A 25203-nucleotide genomic window follows, 5' to 3' on the forward strand; every position below is an offset into this window, starting at 1 on the left:
CACCCAGAGTCAGTTCTTCCATCACCATATATTCGATCCCCCTTACCCTCACCTCCCCCCCCACCACCCTTACCCTCTGGCAACCACTAAACTATTGTCTGTGTCTATGAGTTTCTGTTTCTCATTTGTTTGTCTTGTTCTTTTGTTGTTTTTGGTTTATATACCACATATCAGTGAAATCACATGGTTCTCTGCTTTTTCTGTCTGACTTGTTTCGCTCAGCATTACTCTCTCAAGATCCATCCATGTTGTCACAAATGTTCCTATATCATCTTTTCGCACTGCCGAATAGTATTCCATTGTGTATATGTACCACAGCTTCTTTATCCATTCATCTATCGAAGGACATTTTGGTTGTTTCCATGTCTTGGCCACCGTAAACAAAGCTGCAATGAACATTGGAGCACACGTGTCTTTATCTCTAAATGTTTTCAGATTTTTTGGGTAGATACCCAGGAGAGGGATTGCTGGGTCATACGGCAATTCTATTCGTAATTCTTTGAGGAACCTCCACACTGCCTTCCATAACGGCTGCACCAGTCTGCATTCCCACCAACAGTGTATGAGGGTTCCTTTTTCTCCACAACCTCTCCAACATTTGTTACTATTTGTCTTGTTGATGATGGCCATTCTGACTGGGGTGAGGTGATATCTCATTGTGGTTTTGATTTGCATTTCTCTGATGATTAGTGATGTTGAGCATTTTTTCATATGTTTATTTGCCATTTGTATGTCCTCTTTGGAGAAATGTCTCTTCAAGTCCTCTGCCCATTTTTCAATTGGGTTGTTTGTTTTTTTGTTGTTGAGTTGCATGAGTTCCTTGTATATTCTGGATACTAGCCCCTTATCGGAGGCACTGTTAGCAAAAATCTTCTCCCATTCAGTTGGTGGCCTCTTTATTTTGTCAATGGTTTCTTTTGCTGTGCAGAAGCTTTTAAGTTTCATATAGTCCCATTCGTTTATTTTAGCTTTTACTTCCATTGCCTTTGGAGTCAAGTTCATAAAATGCTCTTTGAACCCAAGGTCCATAAGTTTAGTACCTATGTTTTCTTCTATGCAGTTTATTGTGTCAGGTCTTATGCTTAAGTCTTTGATCCATTTTGAATTAACTTTGGTACATGGTGACAAATAGCAGTCCAGTTTCATTCTTTTGCACGTGGCTATCCAATTCTCCCAGCACCATTTATTGAAGAGGCTGTCTTTGCTCCATTGTATGTTTTTAGCTTCTTTGTCAAAAATTGTCTGTCCATATTTATGTGGTTTTATTTCTGGGTTCTCAATTCTATTCCATTGGTCTATGTGTCTGTTTTTCTGCCAATACCATGCTGTTTTGATTATTGTGGCCCTGTAGTACAGGCCAAAGTCAGGAAGTGTGATACCTCCATTATAGTTCTTTTTTCTTAGGATTGCTTTGGCTATTCGGGGTCTTTTGTGGTTCCAAACAAATCTGATGATTTTTTGTTCTATTTCTTTAAAATATGCCATTGGGATTTTGATGGGGATTGCATTGAATCTGTATATTGCTTTGGGTAATATGGCCATTTTAACTATGTTGATTCTTCCAATCCATGAGCACGGAATGTCTTTCCATTTCTTTGTGTCTTCTTCAATTTCTTTCAAAAATGTCTTATAGTTTTCAGCATATAGGTCTTTCACATCCTTGGTTAAGTTTATTCCTAGGTATTTTATTCTTTTTGCTGCAATTGCAAAAGGAATTGTTTTTTGTATTTCTTTTTCTGAGATTTCATTGTTAGTATATAGGAAGGCAATGGACTTTTGTGCGTTGATTTTGTAGCCGGCAACTTTACTGTATTCGTTGATTGTTTCTAATAGCTTTTTGGTGGAGTCTTTAGGGTTTTCTATATATAGCATCATGTCATCTGCAAAGAGTGATAATTTAACTTCTTCATTCCCAATTTGGATGCCTTTTATTTCTTTCTCTTGCCTGATTGCTCTGGCAAGGACTTCCAACACTATGTTGAAAAGCAGAGGAGATAGGGGACATCCCTGTCGTGTTCCTGAACGTAGAGCAAAGGGCTTCAGTTTTTCTCCATTAATTATGAGATTAGCCGAGGGCTTGTCATATATGGCCTTTATTATGTTAAGGTATTTTCCTTCTATACCCATTTTATTAAGTGTTTTAATCATAAATGGATGTTGTATCTTGTCAAATGCTTTTTCTGCATCAATTGATATAATCATATGATTTTTGTCCTTTATTTTGTTTATGTGATGTATCACATTGATGGATTTGCGGATGTTGAACCATCCTTGTGCTCCGGGGATGAACCCCACTTGGTCGTGATGAATAATCTTTTTAATGCATTGTTGTATTCGATTTGCTAGAATTTTATTTAGGATTTTTGCATCGGTATTCATTAGAGATATTGGTCTGTAGTTTTCTTTTTTTGTGCTGTCCTTACCAGGTTTTGGTATCAGGGTAATGTTGGCCTCATAAAATGAGTTAGTGAGTACTGTCTCTTCTTCAATTTTTTGGAAGAGTTTGTGCAGAATTGGTATTAGATCCTCTTTGAAGGTTTGGTAGAATTCACTAGTGAAGCCATCTGGTCCCGGACTTTTGCTTTTGGGAAGGTTTTGGATGACTGATTCAATTTCGTTACTGGTGATCGGTCTGTTTAGATTTTCCAGTTCTTCATGGTTCAGCCTTGGAAGGCTATATGTTTCTAAGAACTTGTCCATTTCTTCTAGGTTGTTGAATTTGGTGGCATATAGTCCTTCATAGTATTCTTGGATGATCCTTTGTATTTCTGTGGTGTCCGTGATAACTTCCCCTTTTACGTTTCTGATTTTGTTAATCAGTGTCTTCTCTCTTTTTATCTTAGTAAGTCTAGCCAAGGGTTTGTCAATTTTGTTAATCTTTTCAAAGAACCAGCTCTTTGTCACATTAATTTTTTCTATTGTCTTTTTGTTCTCTATTTCATTTATTTCTGCTTTAATTTTTATTATTTCCTTTTTTCTGCTGACCTTGGGTTTTACTTGTTCTTCTTTTTCTAGTTCTTTAAGGTGTAACATGAGGTTATTTATTTGGGAGTTTTCTTGTTTCTTGAGATAGGCCTGTAATGAGATAAATTTCCCTCTTAAAACTGCTTTCGCTGCATCCCAGAAATTTTGGTAGGATGTATTTTCATTGTCATTTGTTTCTATGTATCTTTTGATCTCTCCTCTAATTTCTTCTTTGACCCAGTCCTTCTTTAAAAGTATGTTGTTTAATCTCCATGTATTTGTGTTTTTTCCCGCTTTCTTTTTACAGTTGATATCCAATTTCAAAGCCTTGTGATCAGAGAATATGCATGGTATGATTTCAATCTTCTTAAATTTGTTGAGACTGATTTTATGTCCCAATATATGGTCTATCCTTGAGAATGTTCCATGTACACTAGAAAAGAATGTGTAGTCTGATGTTTTAGGATGAAGTGCTCTATAAATGTCAATTATGTCCATTTCATCTAATGTGTCATTTAGGGCTACTATTTCGTTATTTATTTTCTGTTTGGATGATCTATCCATAGCTGTCAATGATGTATTTAAGTCCCCTAGTATAATTGTGTTTTGGTCAATTTCTCCCTTTAGTTCTGTTAGTAGTTGCTTGGTGTATTTCGGTGCTCCCTGATTGGGGGCATAAATATTGATGACTGTTATGTCTTCTTGTTGTACAGTCCCCTTCACCATTATGAAATGTCCATCTTTATCTCTTGTTATCTTTTTCACCTTGAAGTCTGTTTCATCTGATATCATTATGGCTACACCTGATTTTCTCTGGGTACCATTTGCTTAGAGTGTCAATTTCCACCCTTTCACTTTGAGTCTATGCTTGTCCTTGTAGCTGAGATGTGTCTCTTGGAGACAGCATATGGTTGGGTTTAGTTTTTTGATCCAATCTGCTACTCTGTGCCTTTTTATTGGTGAGTTCAGTCCATTTACATTTAGGGAGATTATTGATATGTGAGGATTTCCTGTCATTCTATCTTTAGTTTTCTGGTAAGGCTGTGTCTCCATTGTTTCTTTGCTTTTTTGTTGTTGTCTATTATTTCTGTGTGGTGGTATTCTATGATGTTTCCCTCTGTTTCTTCTTTTATTTCAGTATATATTTCAATTCTGGATTTATTTTGAGTGGTTACCCTTAAATTTATGTAAAAGAAAGTTTGATATTTAGAGTATTCCATTTTTTTCAGCACGCTTACTTTCTCCATTCCCATATTCCGGTTCAGGCCTTTACTCTCCCCCTTTTTGAGTTTTGGTTGCCACAAATTGTCCCTGTTGATGGTGGTCGAATAGCCTCCTTTAGTATTTCTTGTAGTGCAGGTCGTGTATTAGAAAATTCCCTCAGCTTCTGTATGTCTGGAAAGGTCTTTATTCCTCCTTCATATCTAAAGGATATCTTTGCTGGATATATTATTCTTGGCTCATGATTTCTCTCTTTTAATAGTTTGATTATTTGGTTCCACTCCCTCCTGGCTTGTAGAGTTTCTGCTGAAAAATCTGATGATAATCTAATGGGCTTTCCTTTGTATGTTACCGTCTTCTTTTCCCTGGCTGCCTTGAGGATTCTTTCTTTGTCGTTGATTTTAGACAGCTTCAATACAATGTGCCTTGGAGAAGGCCTGTTGGGATTGAGGTAACTAGGTGTTCTATTTGCTTCTTGGATTCGAGGGTCCAGTTCTGTCCACAAATTTGGGAAGTTCTCATCGACAATTTGTTTGAATATATTCTCTGTTCCCTTCTCTCTTTCTTCTCCTTCTGGTATGCCCATTATTCTTATATTGCTCTTTCTGATGGAGTCAGAAAGTTCTTGTAGAGTTCTTTCATTTCTTTTAAGTCTCAAGTCTCTTTCTTCTTCTCTCTGTGTCATTTCCAGGTTTCTATCTTCGATGTCACTGATTCTTTCCTCCATCTGGTCAACTCTACTACCTAAGCTGGTTATTTCATTCCTAATTTCTTCTATTGAGTTCTTAATCTCCAGAAATTCTATTTGGTTCTTTTTTAAGATTTCAATCTCTTTCGTAAAATGCTCATGCTGTTCTTTGATTGAGTTTCTGAGTTCCTTTAACTGCCTATCTGTGTTTTCTTGTATCTCGTTGAGTTTTTTCAGAACTGCAATCTTGAATTCTCTGTCATTTAAGTCACATATTTCTGTATCTTTAAGTGCCTTCTCTGGAGATTTTTCACTTTCTTTCTGAGTTATCTTGTTGCCTTGGTTATTCATGGCGATTACTGGTTTACTATTTCTCTTCCTAGACATCTACAGGAGTGGCTTCTGCAACAGGTTGATAGAAAGCGGTCTTTCTTTTGTTTGCCAGTACTTGTTGGTAGAATGTTTTATTATTTCTCCAACTGCAACTTATTTTTCTTCTCCCACACAGTAGTGCTATGTTTTCTCTGCACTATTCCAACTTCTCACACAATGGGGGGATTCCCTGGGAGATGGGCTTCTCCTCTGTTAATAGTTCGTCTAGGTCACAGGGCGCAGTGTCCCGGTGGGTATGCGGAGAGCTTTTGATGTTCCAAAGCTCTTCCAGCTCCTGATTCAGAGCCCGTAGGTTTCAGCAGTTCTGTTTACTCCTGCAGGGATCCGCCCAGATAGGTGGGGTCAGAGGCAGGGTGAGTTGTGAGGTGGCCCAGAGCAATGGCGGCAACCACCACCACAGCCGGTCCTGCTTCCACAGGTCTCTCCCCTTTGCTGGAACTAGTTGGGCTGTGAAATTGTGTTTGCAGTCCACAGTTCTCAAAACAGCAAATTTTCTGTTGTTTTGATCTGACACTGCTACTGTTTCGCTTTTAGCACCGGGCAGGTGGGGGCGGGGCGAGCTCTGGGAGGGGAGGGAGGGGGTGGCTAGTCTCAGTGCCTAAGGCTCCGTTCTCTGCTCGGCAGTGTGGGCTTAAACCACCGTTTTCAGCCTTTTTCCCTCAGTCTTTTCTCCGAGGTCTCTGCCGTGAGCGTTGGGTTCAGCCGTGTTATATGCTGTCCCCTCAGCCCTGTGGGCCACAAGCGGAGCCCTAGCAGTCCGAGTTCTTCCCTCTCCCGCAGCTGCGGTAGCTCCGGGAAGCAGCGAGCTCGGCGCACTGAACTAGGTCTGCGTCCTGCGCCCGCGCGGCTCCGTCTCCGCGCGCTTCTCCTCCCTTTCCTCCTCCCTCCACTCGCGCGAATCTCCCACCTGTAGGTGATTTCAGTCGGTAGTGGACCTCTTCGTGTTGCCTGTGTGCTGTGCAGGGAGTCCTTTGTGGAGTTTTTGTTGTTCGATTCGTTGTAAATTCCAGGGGAGCTTTACAGAGGCTCACCTCACGCCGCCATTTTTCCGGAAGTCCCTATATCAAATCTTTTAATGGCCTTGCTTGGGTCACATGCCTACCCTTGAGGCCAGGAGCTTATACCGAGTTTCCCTGAAAATAAGACCTAGCCGGACCATCAGCTCTAATGCGTCTTTTGGAGCAAAACTTAATATAAGACCCAGTCTTATGTTATGTTAGAGAAGACTGGGGCTTATATTAAGTTTTGCTCCAAAAGACGCATTAGAGCTGATGGTCCGGCTAGGTCTTATTTTCGGGAAAACATGGTAGCACTATCTTGAATGGAAGATTGGGAGGGGTGGGGACACAACACTGGCAGGCAGTAACATAGAGCTTTTAGTCGAAGTAGGTAATATGGTCAAATTAAGGAAGTTTTTATGAATGAGTAATATTAAGTAATAAAAAACCTATTATTTGTTTTAGTCCTTAAATGTCTTATTTTGAGAATAAAATGCAGTATTCTAAAGTTTTCATGAAATACTTTTTTTACTAGTTAATTCAGTTTTTTACTTATTGACTGGGTGTGTTTGAAATGAAGGTTCTCCTCGTGTGAAAGTCAGGCACCTGATTGAAGCCATGCAAACAAATGAACCAAAATTGCAGAATGGCACCATGAAAAATAATTTCGCTGTCCAAACAAAAAAGGCAAGAGTGGCTGTCTTAATATCTGGAACAGGTGAGGTGTCGTTTCCTCTTTGCCGTATCAATGTAGAAATGCTGTTCCCTTCTTCTGACCCCCTACCCACCTCACCCTCCCCACCAGAGAAAAACCTCCTTCAGATTGTGAGAACACTCAGCAGAGTGGGGTGGGGGGATCACTGAGGAGGGTTATCTGTCCTGGATTCTCAGTCTTTCTACTTTTCTCAGGCATTTGAGACAGTTCCTAAAGGAAAAGTAGGTGTCAGGAAGACGATTGAAGAAAGACAACCTAGAAAACACAGAGAGGATGGAAAATCCAACTTCTTTTGCATAGTGGCTTTATAGTTGAAAAGTCTTATAATAGTTGAGGGGTTTATCTTAATTGCTAATAATAAGAAGAATATGAAATTTATGTTTGACTCTTGTGGATAGAAGGGTAAAGTGATAAGTGTGTCATATTTTCTTATGCAGATAGAGCATGATTTTTTTTCCACTATTGTAACATTGGTAAACATCTCATAAATTTATAGTACATTCTTAAGTGCATATCGGATTATTTCTTTAGGGTGCCTTCTCAGAAGTATCATTGCTTTACAAGTCCATTTTAAGATTTCAGTATACTTCAGGCCCACGTTGATGATAAAGCAAAGATACTGTGCTTGTAAAGGCCATAATGGTTTATTCTTCTGGAGAGGATGGGTTTTTCTTGCTTAATTTAGCAGCGTATTCAGTTTTAAAATCATGTTATGTCTACTGCTGTGCTAGATCATATTTTTTTAATGATAGATCATAAGCTATTATTATAGTGCAAGAGCAATTACATATCCTAAAGCCAGGAATGCCTATTTTTGTAAGCTATTAATCCATTATCCCAAGAAGAAGAGAATTTAAAAGCCTCACATATTTTGCCAATCTATTCTAAGACATTTATCCAGAAATCTTGACCATTCCCCATTCAAAATGGTACGTGTCTCTTTTTAAGAAGCATGAGCTTGCTTGCGTTTTTGTCCTTTTCAGGATCAAACCTCCAGGCTCTCCTCGCCAGCACGCAGGCGCCAAGCAGCGCTGCGCACATTGTTGTCGTCATCTCCAACAAAGCTGGGGTGGCTGGTTTAGATAAGGCGGCCAGAGCCGGCATTCCGACCAGAGTAAGTGGCTTGGAAAAGTGTCTTTCCTGCCAGCGGCACTGAAGCTCACAGTCTGCCTCCACAGGACCTGGGGCTGGGGGGCACTCGTTCTTTGGATGTCTGGATTTGGGGTGGGTGCTGGGCTTGCCTTTCCGCCTCGTCGTGTCCACTCCTTAACAGATGTGTATCGGGTGTGTCTTCAGAAGGCAGTGAAGTATGTTCTGTGTAAAGGTTGAGTTTTAAATTGTTTTTGGTAATTCATTGAAAAAGATTGCACTTCTCTTTTTCTATCACAGGTAATTAATCATAAATTATATAAAAGTCGTGTAGAATTTGACACTGCAATTGACCAAGTCCTTGAAGAGTTCTCCACAGACATAGTCTGTCTTGCAGGATTCATGAGAATTTTATCTGGCCCCTTTGTCAGAAAATGGAATGGTAAGCACAAATTGTGGGACACCACATTGAGAAATCAACTGAATGAAAATGGACTCCAGGGTGGGTAATTCGCCAAACAATCCTAGTCGTGAAATATTTACTGCAACATTTTCTTTCATGGCACAGGTCATAATTTAATTTCCTTTGCCTTAGCCCAAAGCATGACCCAGTGATGATTTGTTCATTATCCTGCTTTCTTTATCAGTTTTCTTTGGCCTGCTGTAATTAGTCACTTATTCTAATATAGCTTAGGTTTGTTTCACATTACTGCAAAGATATTTCATCTTCTGAGTAATATTTGGAAGAGACTTTTTCACTTGTTCAGAAGCAAGAGAAAGTGATTCCCTGTATCCCAAAAAGAGTCTATCCTCTCCTTAGGAAGTCATGACCGTGGCCAGAAGATGGCAAGGGAGACATTGTTGCCAGAAAACAAAATACTGTGTTTTGCCTTTTTCCACAAAAGTTTTGACTGCATCCTGTTGTCTTTTTTTGTGCACACATTTAGGCAATAAATGCATTTTCTCTCCAATGAGTTTGTTTTCCTAAGAATATAGTCAGAGCCCTTGTGGTCTGATCTAACCAGGCAATGCCTTTGGTGACATATGGCACACAGAACTAACTAATCCGGCATCTGGCTAGTGGACATGCCGCTTGGTGGTTAGAAGTCAAACACATAGACACTATGAGAGAATCTCCTGTCTTTCTAATAGTATGTGCCAGCGACAAGCTGAATTTTCTTCAAGAGCCCTAGGATAGCATTAAACACCCCGCCCCCGCCCCGCCCCTGTCCAACTTTCCATCATTGCGGGCGCCTATTCAGAGCCCTCGCTGCGTCTTCAGCTGTTCAAGGCAGGAACTGGCTATCTCCAGGGCCTCCTTCGATGAGAACCTGTCTTCCTCTTTACATCATTTCTGTCTTTGACAACGAAAAACCCCTGTCCCAGAAAAATCCTGCTCCTGTGGACTCCTGTTTCGACCCAGGGAAGCGTGTATTCTTTTAACAGAATCCACAGGCTGTTTCTATTCTGACTACTGTGCTTTTTATTCCCAGGGAAGATGCTGAACATCCACCCTTCCTTGCTCCCTTCTTTTAAGGGTGCAAATGCCCACGAGCAAGCCCTGGATGCCGGGGTCACAGTAACTGGGTGTACTGTGCACTTCGTAGCTGTGAGTATGTCTTCTCCCAAAATCCTGTACTGTTAGGGCTCAGACCTAAATTGTACTTGCTAGAAGGTGATGTTCAAAACTTTGCTTCTTTTTTCAGGAAGACGTAGATGCTGGACAGATTATCTTGCAAGAAGCTGTTCCAGTGAAGAGGGGTGACACTGTTGCAACTCTGTCTGAAAGAGTGAAATTAGCAGAACATAAAATATTTCCTGCAGCCCTCCAGCTGGTGGCCAGGGGAATTATACGGCTTGAAGAAAATGGCCAGCTCTGTTGGGCCAAAGAGGAATGAAGCTGCCTAATTCAGGAATGGCACCAGCTTTGAAAGAAGTCTAGCTGTTTGTATGGTGGCTTTTTATCATGGACTTGACCCAAAAGAAAAACTAAAAAAAGGAAAAAAGAGAACCTCACTCACCCTTATCCTCTTCGGCCTTTTGTTAACGAATAGAGATTCATTACAAGCAAAACAAGGGAAGCATTTCTAAGACATGTAGTGGCTTCAGTGGTCTTTCAGGTTTTACCTGTTTATGACCTTCCCCTCTATTTTGGTTTAGTTATATGTTCTCTAGTCTTTGAAAAGTTATCCGACAAGTCTAATAGTAATAGCTCTCCCCCATATTGTTTATCTGTGCTGATTTGAACTGAGATCTCTAATTATCCTGATCATGATTTAGTGGCATAAAATTTCTGGGTAGCTCCCATTTCTGAGGGATAGTATCCCTTGTGCTTTGAAATATTAAATGTCCCTCTAACTGTTGACAGATTTTATAATACGCAGATTTTAGCTGCTTAGTTATTCTATGGATTATATACATCCATACTTTTATAGGGCACTGGAGGGTTAAAGGGACAGTTTCGGTGGCTTCTAGATTCAAACAGGACTTTAGGCAGGTTACGCATTCTATCACCCCATCTACTAAAGTAGCAAATGCCTATCATGGTTGTTTTGATAATTAAATTTAGTACTTGTGAAATGCTTAGAGCAATGCTTGGGACAGAGTAGGCATTCAAAGCTTAGCATTTATTTCATAATTCCTGCTGGTTATGAAAGCTGTTGTAACTCATTCTTAAAACAAATACATCTTGAGCATAAACTCAAGCATGGTGATAAATGGAATATTGGAAGAGTGGTAGTTCTTTTTGGAAGAAGTGAAGGCAAGTGGATGGCAATCTACCCAGACTAGTGAAGAAGATTATGGCATTGCATGTTATTTTCCTTTCTAGCTGGTCATTCACAGTCTGGATTTGCAGTTCTGGAACTAGGAGGCCGAGGCTGCTAGTGAGTACCCTACCCAAGCTTGGTACCACATTTCTGCCATGGCTGAGTGAACAAGCAATGGCTACCTGACCCAAAGGCAGCCAGCCATCCTCAGACTGCTGAGCAGACTTGCAGGTGATGTGGCCTCAGAGCTCTGCCTGCCCAGCAGGGTTGCACCTTACTAGAAGGGTACCTGGAGGCCCTGTTCAAATCCTCCGTCGGAGTTGGAACTCCAAACCTAACCAGAAAGGATTCTTAGAGTAGTCATACACGTATTCAGAAGGTAGGATACTCTAGCCTGAAGGCAGGAAAGAGTAGAGGGTGAGCGGACAGACACCTTCGCCAATAGACCCTGATCACTGCCTCTGGTGCTGGTGGGTGTCCCCAGGCCTGGGCAGCTGGCGGACGTTATGTTACCTCACACTGACTAGTCGGCAACTGCCATCAACTACATGGGAGATTCAGGTGCCTCATTTCCCATAGGTCCCTTTGCTATAAAAACAAGCAAATCACTGGTTTTGGAGCGTTCACTCAGCTTGTTAAGCATTTATTACATATATGCCAAACACTGTCCAATGAAGTTTGTAGAAAGTTAAAAGATATAAAGGAAAATGTTACTAGCTGATAACATTCCATACTGTAAAAGTAGAGGCTAGTACCAGGGTGTAGATTAGAAAAACCAATGTAAGCTTCTGACTTTAGAAATAAAACTTTCCAGCCCTTATGTTGATACTAATTTCACTAAAAGGAACCTGTATTCCATGTAAGGTAGCTGATTCCATATCTTTGGATGGGAAGAATCAAAATGTCTGAAATACCTGTTGCCAGACACCAGAAAAAAACACTGGAAAAGAGCAGGATGATACTGAAAGAACAAAAGAGCTTAAAGGGGGTCTTAAGAGCTTTAAGGATTGTGCTAAGTTGAATATTATTTGGACATGTTGAGTGTGTGAGCAGCCATTTGTTTATAATGATAGTCACAGAGAAAAGGTCATTTAAGTTATAAAGAGGTCATAATGCAAAAGGTGAAAACAAGATGTTACTGTTAATGTAATAAATGTGGACTTTTTTTATTACCGATGTCTCTGTTTCTATTTGTGTGAGCAGCAATAAAACAGCCCAGTGATCACACATTGTGTTCAGGTAGAATATGGTGGGGGTTGTGGAAGGGGGTCCAGTTGTTAATGAGTCCTGCTGGTTACGCACAACAAAGAGAAAGGATTCAACTGTGAGTTCCAAAATGACAGCCAACGTTCTAAAGAGAAGTATTGTAATTTCTAAGATTTCAGACTCTAAGTATTCTCTCTCAATTTTTTAATATTTGTAACTGCTATACAAACTTTTATATAACTCAGGTACAATATAGTACTATTTTAATTATAGTAAAGTTGGTAACTGGTACAGCTAGTGCCTTGTTACTTTTTATCTTGGCTAGTCTCTCTCATGCTAAGCAGCCAGAAAAAGCCAAAATCATGCCACGGGGAGAGTCTGGCAAGGAAACTGCCGCCATGGCCAAGTCAGGCTCCACTGGCCCCACTTCCAGTGCACTCCGTCTGCAGCTGCCCCACAACCAAAAGGCACTCGGGCTGCCGGTGTCTCTGGGTCATTCGTCCAGGCTTCAAGTCCCAGGCACGATGATCTGATTGGCCAAGTTGAGGTCACCCACCCTGTTCTCACAGCCATGGGTTAGGGAGAACAAGAATAAGCCCTTTGGGCTGTCAGGGAGACTGCCTGTCACAATGGTGGGTGCCCCAAACACAGCAAGGGGATTCCCGTGCCCAGGGGCACACCCCCTCCCCCCATGACAAAAGTCCAACTCCAGACTTGGAGTGAAGGATACAACTGCAACTAGGTCAGAAGATGTGTAAAATCCACATTTTCTTTTCAAAGTTCATGTTATGCTGACAGTTCCTGGCTTCTTATCTCCCCGAGCTGCTTTTTGGTAATTAGCCAACACATAAATTTTGCCACCTCCACCACTGTTTAAAAGAGACCATCTCTGATAGCCATTCTTTCTCAAGCCACTTAGAACTTGTATTTACCACAATGTAAGGCCATTTTCCTTTACCTGGAGCCAACTGTAAATTAACATTTAAAAATTCCTGAGTAGAAACAATCCAAATGTCCATCAGCTAATGAATTGATAAAATGTGGTCCAGCCATAAAATGGAGTATTATTCAGTCATAGAAAGGAATGAAGATGCGGTGCACCATGAACCTTGAAACACGCTAAGCGAAAGAATCCAGTCCCATATGACCACACACACATTTATGATTCTATTTGCATGGGATAACCAAAATAGGCAAAGCCATTAATTAGTAATATAATGTAATATGTAATATACCGGGTCTTATTTTACTATAAGACTGGGTCTTATATTAATTTTTGCTCCAAAAGATGTATTAGAGCTGATTGTCCGGCTAGATCTTATTTTCGGGGAAACACGGTACTTGCTGTTAGTTTTCCGTCTGGGAGGAAACAGCTTGGATAATACAAATTCCTGGAGTCCACTGAAGCAATGCATGAGGCTCAAAGAGACCTGTTGTTTTGGTTTGCTAAGGATGCTATAAAAAAATACCAGACTGAGTGGCTTAAACAAAGAACACAGAAGGGTCCCTGAACCTCAGCATTACTGACATTCTGGGCCAAATGATTCTTTGGTTGGGCGGGGGGGCTGTCCTGTGCATTGTAGGATGTTGAGCTGCATCCCTGGTCTCTCTACCCACTAGATGCCAGTAACAATCCCCTATTGTAACAATCAAAAATGTCTCCCCCATTTCACATCCTCACCAATAATGCAGTTTCCAATTTCTCCCTGTCCTTGCTATCACTTATTTTCCTTTTTTTTTTTTTAATAGTAATCATCCTGGTGGATGTGTTGTGATATCTCATTGTGGTTTTAATTTGCATTTCCCTAATGATTTAGTGATATTGCACATCTTTTCATATACTTGTTGGCCATTTGTATATCTTCTTTGGAGAAATGTCTATTCAATTCCTTTGCCAATTTTTTAACTCATTGATCGTTTTACTGTCTCTATATTTTTTTCCAGACTGTCATAAAGTTGGTATCATACAACATGTAGCTTTTTCAGATTGGCTTCTTTCACTTAGCAATATGCATTTAAGATTCAAACTATTTTTTATTACTGAATAATATTTCATTGCATGGATGTACCAGTTTAATGTATTCACTTATTATTAGTTTCAGGTGCACAAACATATTGATTAGACATTTACACCCCTCACAAGTGATAACCCCAAGTCTGCTACCCACCTGACTCCGTACATGGCCGTTACAATATAATTGACTACTTCCTATGCCGTGCTTTACATCCATGATTATATATATTTTTTTAAATTATAGTTGACATTTAGTATTATTTTGTTAGTTTCAGGTTTTATTCATTTATTAAAAGACATCTTGATTGCTTCCAATTTTTGGCAATTACGAATACATTTTTTAGAAATTAAAAATGACACGTTAACATGCAGAAAAGTTGCAAGAACATACAAACATACCAAATAACCTTTACCCAGATTTCCCAATTAACATTTCCTTCCATGCAGTTTGCTGTTTCCTGTCTCTTGCCCCCTTGCTCCGTACATGCATTTATTTCTAAATCATTGGAGAATAATATGCAGACATCATATCCCTTTATCCATAAATATTTCAATGTGTATTTCCTCAGAACTAAGACAAAACCAAACGCTCACTGTGGCTATCCCCCAGAGCTGATAAACCTTAGCTGTCAAGGAATAGAAATCATGTGATTTTTTAAATTTTATTTAATACAAGAATGTGACTTAAGAAGGGCCTCTTCATAAAGGAGCTTAGGTAACAAACTGGATGCATATGCTCATTTCCTGTGCTCTTCTATTGAGAATAGCTTGGGTCAAATGATACAGTATCTTCCTCACCCAGAGTTGGAGGTGTCTCTGGACAAGCCTTAAGGTGAAAGGGTCATTCAGAGGCATCCCCAGGTGATGGGCTTTTTGAACAGAAGCGCCCATCTCATTAGGAAGCTGTCTTTGGAGTTAGATTTGCCTTAAAACCAATTCTGTCTGTAAAGCATCTTGGATGGTTCTCTAGCAAATAGTGTTATGTGACGGTTTTGATGTATTTACAGTTTTGTTCCTAAAATCTTTGACAGTTGGACAGCAGTAAGAGAAAGGAAGTAAACCCTCCTTGTTTTGTTTTTTCTTCATCAAAACATTTTGACTGACTACAGTTAACAATACTGTATCATATACTTGAAATTTGCTAAGAGAGTAGATTGTGTCTTCCCTGAAAAAATAGTAACTACAGAGATGCTGGGTATGTTAATTAGCTTGATTGTGGTGATTATTTCACAATATATGTGTATATCAAATTATCAAGTTGCACACCTTAAATATATACAATTTTTTATTTGTCAGTTATACTTCAATAAAGCTGGAAACAAATTTTGAAGGGTCAGAAAAGCAGGGAGTAGTTGTGCTGTAAGGCAGTGATTTCAATAAACACCCTGGGTAAACATAATATGGACTGGAAACAATTCAAATCTTGATTCCCAGGCAGTTGATGTGCATTTGTTTTCCCGAACAGTAGCCTGCAATTAGAGGGAGGTATATACATTATTCATAATTTCAAGGAACAGCAGGTGCTATAGACCAGTACCAGTCAAATGTAGATATTTCAGGCTCAAGTGACAATAAATCATCACATTAATTCAACGCCAAAAATGAAAATTAGACATCCTGTGTCGGGGAGGGCATTTTACCATTAGCAAACACCCACAAACTCTGTGTGTGGCCCTTAATGACCACTCCAGGACAGTTCAAAAACTGGTTAACCTGGTTGGGGAGAAGGAAAAGGGAAAAATACCCAAGTGACTGTGAATCTCCTCTTTTCCATGGCACCTTTCCCTTAGAATTTAGAGTGCTGTTGTACTGTGTAAGTTAATCTACCACCTACTTTCTTTTAAAGCTGACATTCTCTGCATCAAACTGTTCCTTGATCAAAAAGAGTGAAAAATGAATTCGGATGCCACTCAGAGAGGAAAGCATTTTCATGGTGGCTCTAAAGGCTGTAGCTCCAGAAGATACATTTGCAAACGTCATTGGAAAAAATTCAGTTTTAGGATCCAGACTGAATCATAAATCAATCTTCAGGGAAGTGTGATTTTTTGGTTACTATGGCAACACAATTTATTGGGGGAAAAATCAACTTCTTTGCAGTTATCACAGAACCAGCACACAAAACAAAAAAAACACAGATGGACTAAAACAGAGACCTCATTGGCTTTAGTCAAGGTGTGAAATTACATCGGAGAGTACAAAGAGAAAAGTGGTTGCTTTTGCAGTACCACACTTTTTGCAGTAGTGCAGTAAATATCTAATATAATGATAAAGTCAGGAAATTTGGTTTTTTTGTAACTTTCAATAATATCATCATCTATTTTCTATCCATTCAGCAACATAATTAGTAAAGGTTTTGGTGTGCAAACTAAATTCTTGCAAATAGTGTTATGTGACAGTTGTCTCTGGTTGTGGGAAAATTTGTTTCAAAATGCTCAACAATATTGTGAGAGCACAGACTCATGAAAAAGATGCTCTAAACCAGGAAATGTGTCACATACATCTAATCTAACACACTTTCATTTAAAAACCAGTCCTATGTGTAATATTATACTACATCCCAGCTGATAAACTTGAGGTAAGACTGTGGAAACGATAGACTGAGGTTCAAGTATGTTGATTTTAATCATGACATACCCTTAAAATGGTTAACAATATTATAATGAAAACTGAACACGTTTTTAAGAATCTACAGTTTAGTTAAGCAAGGTAACATAACCACATTAAAAATGCTAGTCAACCTGTGTGTTTGTTCTGACTCTAAATTTGATTTTTTTTTTCACATCATATTATAACACTAGGATTGCTGACTGCAGACTATGTAGCCACCTTTTTAAAAGGAAAAGAACCATTATTTTAATATGGTGGTCTCTTTCCGCCCATAACTAAACTAAACAAGAATGCTTTGGTTTATCATTCATTGGACCTGCTGACTTAAAAGTCTATGTGTTGCTCTAAAGGACATCGTTAGGACAATTGGTGAAACTGGAACACAAAACTGTGTATTAAATAATATATCTATGTTAAATCTGATGGTTTGGTAACAGTACTATGGTGTGTCCTTGTTTTGAGGAAATAAATACTGGAGTACTCTGGGGTAAAGAGACGTAATATATGCAATTACTTTTAAATGCTTGGGGGCGGGAGGAAGTACCTATATGAAGAAAGAGAGAGAATGGCAAAGCAAACGTGGCAGCTGTTGGCAGCTGAATCAATACTAGAAACTGCCTAGCTCCACGTTTCTTATACATGAGAAAAATAACCCAAGTAGTTTAGCTAGTGTACACTCTGCAGCTGAAAGTGTTCTTTATAGGTACTCAATCGATTCCAATTCACCTTCTGTATGTACGGAATCGTATCATAATACGGACCCTCTGAAAAGAGAAATGGACTTAGTTCTACTCCTAACTTTGCCATTTAATCAAGTCACTGAACTACTCAGGATTAAAGTATAATTACTTATAAGATGCAAACGTCAAAATGAAATTTGTGATGCGAGCTTTGTAAAATGCAAAACGGGATACAAGTATGAGTGGTTTTTAAACTGTATCGATGCTTTTTTCTTTTATGCTGTTTAAGGTGTCGACCCGAAAAGTTAACACCATTTTCTTTCACACAGTTCATTGTTTGCTTGTAAGGAAATTCCTCTGAATCAGAATTTAAACCTTTTTCTGTGCACCCAGAGAGAAGGTAACTCAAGTGTTTCCCTTCTTTTTAAAACAATTATCTCTCCGTAGTAAATCCCCATGACGGTGCCTGAATTTAAAACCCGTAAACCCCTATTCTGATTTTATCCTCACCCCCTACCGACGCCTGGCTAAGCGGGGTGCTCAGTAAGTACTTGCTAAATTAATGAAAGACGAGGTTTCTAGCCTGGGTTAGCTCGACCTTTCTGAGTTAGGTGGATCTTTCACGTCTCTGCGCCGGCATCCGCGTCTGCAGACTCGGAAAAGGTTGTTCAGGTCCTGTTTAGGAAAACGGGCTCGTCTTCTCCCAAAAACAAGTTACTGAGGGCCGTCGCCCTCGGAACCACTAAGACTTCAAAGGTGCCAACCTACACTCACCACACTGCAACAAGCCCTACACACGCCTCCGTTTCCGCCCTCAAACTATTTTCACCTTCCCCGCCTCTCTCGCGGGAGGCGCAGGCGCAGGCGCAAGCGCACGGAGGCGTCCAGGGCGCGTCGCGCTTCCCGACAAACTACAGCCCCCACAATTCCAATCGACTGGACCACCTCCCTCCCGAGGTAGGGACGGAGGCGGAGCGGATCGCCCTGGGATGGGACGTGTCCTCCCGAAATGTCCTGCCTGTGTCCTCTTGGGTAGAGTTCGTTTTAAGAGAGATTCTTGGGTCCACCGGTAAGGTACGATACCTGTTCCGATTAGGTATGACTCTGCCCTCCACCCCTCCCTCAAACCCCTCTGTGTAAAACGGCAGATGGTCTAGTCCAGCGAAGACACCTTTCGCTGCCCCGGAGGCGCCTGATGAGAGAAGGACGGGCCGCGCACGCATGCGCAGAGGCGCAGCATGGGGGCAGGAGCCGCTGAGCCCCTTCCTGGCGTCTGTGGTGAGTGGGTCACGGGGCGGGGCGTGTCCCCCATTGGGACTCACCACTCCCTTGCAGCAACCACGTTGGCACAATCACCACTGCCCCAACCGACTCTAAAAGCCGTTAACCCCAGTTGTCCAGAATATTGGGGCCCCCAGGAGATCAGTTTTAGCGTTTACCCTTAAAATCACACAGTTAAACCATTTCCATCATTTCATTGCCATTATCTATGTATAAGTCTTGCTCCTCTAGCATGCGTGTTTAAAATACCAGCTAACATGTTGGGAGGGCTCACCTTTATTCTGGTTTTCCGGCATGTGGCATGTAGCAAATAGCTCCTTCCAAACGAGGTAGAGAGCTTAAAGTCTTTTGGATACTTGATTCTATTCAATTTAGCGTCGGATTAGGTACATACTTTGTCACGTCCTCTGTTTCATGTGCATACACGTTTCTGTTTCATTTTGCTTACACCTTGCTGTGACGGTCATGTTGCTTAACCTTCTAGGCCTACGTTCTCTCATAAAATGAGAAGATTGGATTAGATGGTCTCTAAGAACCTGATTGCTCTAAAATTCTGTGGTTAGTGGGTAGAATCCAGATAATATCACAATACGTTAATGCTAGACATTATCAACTTCCATTTCTCCACTAATATAAATGAAATAGAGCTGTAAGAAGTTTGGCAGCCGCTTTAGAAAGAACTGCGCCATATTGTACTTGTAATTTCTTCCTTACTGTCGAATATAGGAAATTAGTGGATAACACAACTTTCTTTACCCTATATTTGTTGTCATTTTATAGATCATTGCTAGGAGGAACTGAGTACAAAAATGAACACAATATATGTGATGATGGCTCAAATCTTAAGATCGCATCTGATAAATGCTGCAATGATTCCTAATCGAGTGAAAGTGCTTCCATATTTTGGTGTAATTAGAAATAGGATGATGTCAACTCATAAATCCAAAAAGAAGATGAGAGAATATTATAGGCGCCTGAATCTGGATGAAGGATGCTCTGCCGATGATGTCAGGGAATCTTTTCGTGAGCTTGCCAAGCAGTACCATCCAGACAGTGGTTCTACTACTGCTGATTCTGCAACATTTATAAAGATTGAAGAAGCTTATAGGATGGTGCTTTCCCACGTGCTAGAACAAACAAATGCCAGACAGAATAAAGTTGAAGTAGCAGAAGAAGAAGAAGAAAAGTTCAAATATAAAACACCCCAACACCGGCATTATTTAAGTTTTGAAGGTATTGGTTTTGGAACTCCAAGTCAACGAGAGAAACAATATAGGCAATTTAGAGCAGATCGTGCAACTGAGCAAGTGATGGAATATCAAAAGCAGAAACTACAAAGACAGTATTTTGCTGATAGTTTAACTGTTAAAGATGTAAGACAGAGTAAAGAACAAAAGATAACTAAAGCAATAGAGCGTTTAGTGGAGGATCTCATTCAGGAATCCATGGCAAAAGGAGACTTTGACAATCTCAGTGGGAAGGGAAAACCTCTAAAAAAATTTTCTGGCTGTTCATATATTGATCCCATGACCCACAACCTGAACAGAATATTGATAGATAATGGATACCAACCAGAATGGATCCTAATGCAAAAGGAAATAAAGGATACTATTGATGAACTCAGAAAGGCAATTTTAGTGTCAAGGAAAAAACTTGGGAATCCAATGACATCAACTGAACAGAAACAGTGGAGCCAAGTTTGTGAGCAGTTTCAAGAAAACATCAGAAAACTAAATAAGCGAATTAATGATTTTAATTTAATTGTTCCCCTCCTGACCAGGCAAAAAGTCCATTTTGATGCACAGAAAGAAATAGCCAAAGTCCAGGAAATATATGAGACCCTTATAAAAACAAAAGAAGTCACAGATGAAAACCCAAGTAACATTGATCAGGAAGAAGGGGAGAAAACACCTGGAGTCAAGACAGGTTTTTTCAACTGGATGAATATGTGGAAATTTATTAAAATGTGACCATTTCAATGTTCACACTACTGCCCCAAACCATTTTTGGTTGTACTGACATCACACATAGAGGCTGAGATTTATGGCTGTAAAACAGGAGTTTGAGAACTGTGTGCCTGGGTGCTTTTCACAAAACTAATCACATCTGCAGTGATGTATTATATAAGTAAGAAAACTATAAGAAGCTGTCAGAGAAATGTTCAACCAGCTTTGTTCTGGGAATATAGCAAGAAAAGAAGAGAACTGACTTGTAAAAAAACAATTGAATTCATTTCAGAGTTTAACTGTCAGTCATCCGGTAAAATGAGTTAGGACAGGGACTCCGATTGGGGATCATAACGAATATTCCAAACATGCAGTTTTAAACTCTAGTAACTTAAAAACAGTTGCTGTTTGCCATCTTCAAACACAGGTACTTAGCAACAGTAACAAAAAAACTAAAAATTTGTTACCGAAAGTCACAAAACTAAGCAAGTAAACCTCCAAATGATGTATGTTTTTTGCATGTTTTCTGCATTTATACACCTGAGGTTTTATTGAAGCCCAAAACTGTTCCAAGACTTTTGGGATACTCTATATGGGTGGAAATGTTAAGATGAGGAAATTAGCCTAAGAGAGGTACTCTTCTTTTTTTTTTGTAAGGGCCTTCTGTGTGTGTACTGGATTTAAAGAAAAAAAAATCTGGTTTGTACTTTTTCCTGCCTAAGTTCATGATCCATTGGCTGCACAAATCAATCAACCAAGCTAGTTGGTTTAGCTGTTCTAGAAATAGACTCCAGTGTCCACTTTTAAAGAGTTTTGAGTGTATTTTCTGATCGTTCAGAGGTGGAGGAAAAAAATCCTTGGGCTCAATGGAAAGTTAAGATTTCACGTCTGGCTTCATATCTAACCAGAGAATGATTGAGTCTGAAGCCTCTCTCTGTGTCATGTATGGGACGCCCCAGAGGCTTTTTCAGCCATATGAAAATCTCAATTTACTGTCGTCCTTTAGTAAACAAAGACAAGATGTCTGAATTTTGTACCAATTTGCACCTTTGGCAAATGACAAGAGATTGACATTCATAAGAGTGTTGTGTCCTATCCCCTTTCAGAAAATCTGACTTTTAGGTTTGTTAATTGCTTTAGCCACAGAATTAGGCAACTAGAAGGATACGGAGAGTGGTCAAAAGGAGCAGGTCTGTTCCTTATTTAATTCAGAGCACTGTATTCTAGATGTGTTTCAGAAACATGGCACTTGCCACTTGGTTGTGGGGAAACAGCTATTTTGTAAATTGTGATAGTCAAAACATCTTCAAAAGGAAATTTCAGGCCTTTTTACCTGGATGATGGGGCATTCATTGGTATAATATGTGATTATTTTGTTGAATGGGTTAGAATTTGGCCTCTATAATGATAGTATTACTCTAAACAAAATTGTGAACAGTATGAATATAGCTTTATAATGAGAGCTAGTTCCAAAATATTTTAGAAGGCTATGATTCTGTCAATCTTGTTATTAAAAATGGGAATTCAATGTGTGATACCTAATTCCACTGCAGCAACATTTGTAAAGGAAACCATTTTCCATATTGGGTAATGGATGGGAAGGCAAAGTTACCAGAAAACTGGTAAATCCTTAATTTCAGCACAAGACACTTTATGTTTGTAAATGTCTATAGTAATAAAGTTAATTAATAAAGTTCATTATTATTCAATGGTCCATTTTTACAAAAACAAATAATCACCATACTTTTGGCTGACTACCTAAATAAATGTTTTTTAATCTTTTTGACTGATAATATCAAAACTGTAATATAGATTATTCTTGTTAAGAAGGCAAATTTGCCTGTATAAAAACAGATTCACTTATTTAAGTAACCGAACTCCAGGTCAGAAAAAAGATTTTGGCCAGTTTCTTGGAGTTTGTTGAATTGGAATCTGACACTTATCTCTCTTAGGATGCAGCATTGACTTTTTTCTTGTAGTTTTTCACCTTCTAACTTTGTCAGCTTTTCAGATCTAGTAGTAATTTATTGAGATTTCTGAACTCAGAAGTACTGCCTTTCCTTTTCAACAATGTTCTGTTCATTCAACATACATTTACTGAAGTCCTGAAATGGAATCCACCATTCTACCATCTGGATTCTCAGAAATTAATAATTGATGGGGGCAGATGGACCCCTCATGTAATCCTCAGATACTCACTTTCCTTGGTGTTACTGCTGCCACCAGCTCCAGGTTGGGGACACTGGGCTCCTCTTCCTGTGACCTAAGGGCAGATCCACAAATGTGGTCATGATACCTCTTGCCCGCCTGAGACCAGACCAGAACACCAAATTACAACTTTCCTCAAGGCTCAGGGATGACCAGGGAAGGGAAGACAGTCCCTAGGATGGGATAACCTGGCCTGTAGCCCTCTCCAGTTTGCTTCTGAGCCCAGCCCCCAGCCTGCTGTGGATGACAGAGCCCACCATTCTCTTACCTCTGGGGCAGCCCTCAAGTGCCCTAAGTATGCCCCCACACCCCCAAATCTAGATTTAGGAAAGTAGGGTCTAAGCAATTTTCTTTCCTGCCAAGACCAATTTCAAAGGTCTGGCTTCCTCTTCAAGGACCCGTATCTTCCCTAGATGACTGATGTATGCCATTGTCCCCAGCCCCAAAAGCCTACCTGAAGGTCTCAACAGGACAGATACATCCAAATACACCCCAATAAGCTTACCATTATTACAAGAGAGACCTACTCAGTTATGGGGCAGGGTTCTTCCCGGTGCCCCTTGAGAACCTCCTGGCAAGGAGGATGTGGCTCAGTGGCGACTCAGCTTTGGCATTTATAGCTGGGCCTCTGTGCTATCTGTGGTTTCCACCTCTGGGTGATCCTGATTCCGTGGCCTCGTCCTCTCAACTTCCCCATTCAGCCACAGTTTATATCATAATTTGCCCAGTTGAGCCCTAAGATTCTTCGTGAGCTTTCCTTAACTGATGTAGTGGACAGCTGTTGTGCTTTTGCAGCCTCTCATCTTCCACATGGCCTATACTGACGGTGGCACGTGTCATTCATCTGGGGAAGATGTACTTCCTAGTACAGGAAGTCAGGCATTTAAAGTTGGTCTTAGCAGGAGAGAAAATCCCTAATTTTCTTAAATATGCTCAGAAATGGTTATGTGACCTAGGCTCTGCCAAGAAGACTTGTCCTTGGGAGACATGGGTTCAGAATGAGGCACTGGAGGAAACGGCTGTCTATGGAGAAGTTCCACTTAGCTGGTGCAGGAAGACAGTGGCTGCCAGGGGGAGCTCCTGGCACAGAAGTGGCATCAATGGCAGTGGCAGTGAAGTTCCTCGCCTGTAGTGCATGGTGGCCACAGTAGCTTGGTGTTTTTCTCACCAGGCCAGCTCTTCAGTGTGGTTTTAGGCATTTTTCCTGGGAATAACCTTGAACCACTTTCTCCAGCCCTCCCAAAAGTTCCAGTGTCCTTTAATAAATCCCTTTTCTGCTTAATCCAGCTAGAGTGGGGACTGCTGTTTTGCAACTAAGAACTGTGACTGAGAGTTGAGATCAGGGGCATGTCATGGCTTTGGGATAAACAGGAACTATGCAGTGGATTGTAGTGCATGGGGCACGTGGACTCTGGTTCCGCTCTCAACTGTGCCACTTTGTAGGCGTGTGACCCTGGGCAAATTACCCAACTTCACTGACCTACAGAATGCTCGGGTGTAAATAGGAATAATGATCGGTGATTGTGAAGATTCAACGAGATCTGTGTAAAGAATCTGACACACGGTTACTGACACACAACGAGCACTCCATTCTAAGTATTAAATTGTGTATGTTATTGTGCTAATATTATCATAAATAGAAGTTCTTAATGATTTTTAAGATTTGTTGAAAAAGTTCCGTAGGTCTTCTGTTGGGGGAGTATTGATTTCAAAGCTGATCTTGTCAGTTTCGGTCTATGTCCCAAATTGACTGAAACTGTCCTCTGTGGTGCGTTCAGCTAGCAGGGGCTTTACATGAAAATGTAGAAGCAGCCGGTCAAGAAAGACACATATCTTATGACTCCATTTATATGAAAAGTCCAGGACAGGGGAATCTATTGAGATAGAAAGTAGATTAGTGGTTGCCCAGGGCTGTAGAGTTTGGGAGGAAATGATAAGTGACTAATGCTTCCAGGGTGTCTGTTGGGGGTGATAAAAATGTTCTAGAATTGACTGTGGTAATGGTTGCACAGCTCTGAATATACTAAGAACTGCTGAATTGTGCATTTTTTAAAAAATATTTTTATTGACATATAGCTAACATGCAATATTATATTAGTTTCAGGGGTACATCATAACTATTCAACATTTATAAATGATCACCTAAAGAAGTGATCACCATGATAAGTCCAGCAACCATCTGACACTGTATTATGCTATCACAATATTACTAATTATATTCTCCATGCTGTACATTACATCCCCGTGACTTATTTTGTACCTGGAATTTTGGACCTCTTGTTTTTCTCATCCCCTTTTTAAATTTATCAAGTATAGCTAATATTCAATATTTTATATTAATTTCAGTTATACAGCATATAGTTAGACATTTACATAATTTAAGAAATGATCCCCCTGAATAGTCTAGTACCCACCTGGCACTATA

General features: G+C 40.1%; 2 protein-coding genes across 10 annotated transcripts in view; both read left to right on the top strand.

The window, feature by feature from the left end:
- Positions 1-12008, top strand: part of GART (phosphoribosylglycinamide formyltransferase, phosphoribosylglycinamide synthetase, phosphoribosylaminoimidazole synthetase) — a 34177-nt gene extending 22169 nt beyond the window's left edge. For all 7 annotated transcript variants that reach the window (XM_019730222.3, XM_019730217.2, XM_019730225.3 and 4 more), the window contains exons 18-22: positions 6845-6982; positions 7963-8093; positions 8369-8510; positions 9562-9677; positions 9775-12008. In XM_019730222.3, the coding sequence (XP_019585781.2) occupies positions 6845-6982; positions 7963-8093; positions 8369-8510; positions 9562-9677; positions 9775-9966 (719 nt within the window). In that variant the 3' untranslated portion in view covers positions 9967-12008. The remainder of the gene's footprint in view (positions 1-6844; positions 6983-7962; positions 8094-8368; positions 8511-9561; positions 9678-9774) is intronic.
- A 6259-nt stretch (positions 12009-18267) lies between these two features.
- DNAJC28 (DnaJ heat shock protein family (Hsp40) member C28) lies at positions 18268-22268 on the top strand. Of its 3 annotated transcripts, none has more exons than XM_019730210.3 (3): positions 18279-18412; positions 18492-18621; positions 19405-22268. In XM_019730210.3, the coding sequence occupies exon 3, from the start codon at positions 19434-19436 to the stop codon at positions 20592-20594; it is 1161 nt and encodes a 386-aa protein (XP_019585769.3). In that variant the 5' UTR covers positions 18279-18412; positions 18492-18621; positions 19405-19433; the 3' UTR covers positions 20595-22268. The 3 variants fall into 3 exon arrangements, with proteins under 3 accessions (XP_019585771.3, XP_019585769.3, XP_019585770.3); XM_019730211.3 differs by having other exon boundaries at positions 18288-18417; XM_019730212.3 differs by lacking the exon at positions 18492-18621 and having other exon boundaries at positions 18268-18417.
- Positions 22269-25203: the final 2935 nt, after the last annotated feature.

This window comes from Rhinolophus sinicus, chromosome 17 (assembly GCF_057876585.1).
Source record: "Rhinolophus sinicus isolate RSI-liver-muscle chromosome 17, RSI-T2T, whole genome shotgun sequence".
Classification (NCBI taxonomy): Eukaryota; Metazoa; Chordata; class Mammalia; order Chiroptera; family Rhinolophidae; genus Rhinolophus; species Rhinolophus sinicus.

What these genes read in the sequence shown, in the direction of transcription:
- DNAJC28 (XM_019730212.3), top strand. Translation starts at nt 19,434, where the DNA reads ATGAACACAATATATGTGATGATGGCTCAAATCTTAAGATCGCATCTG.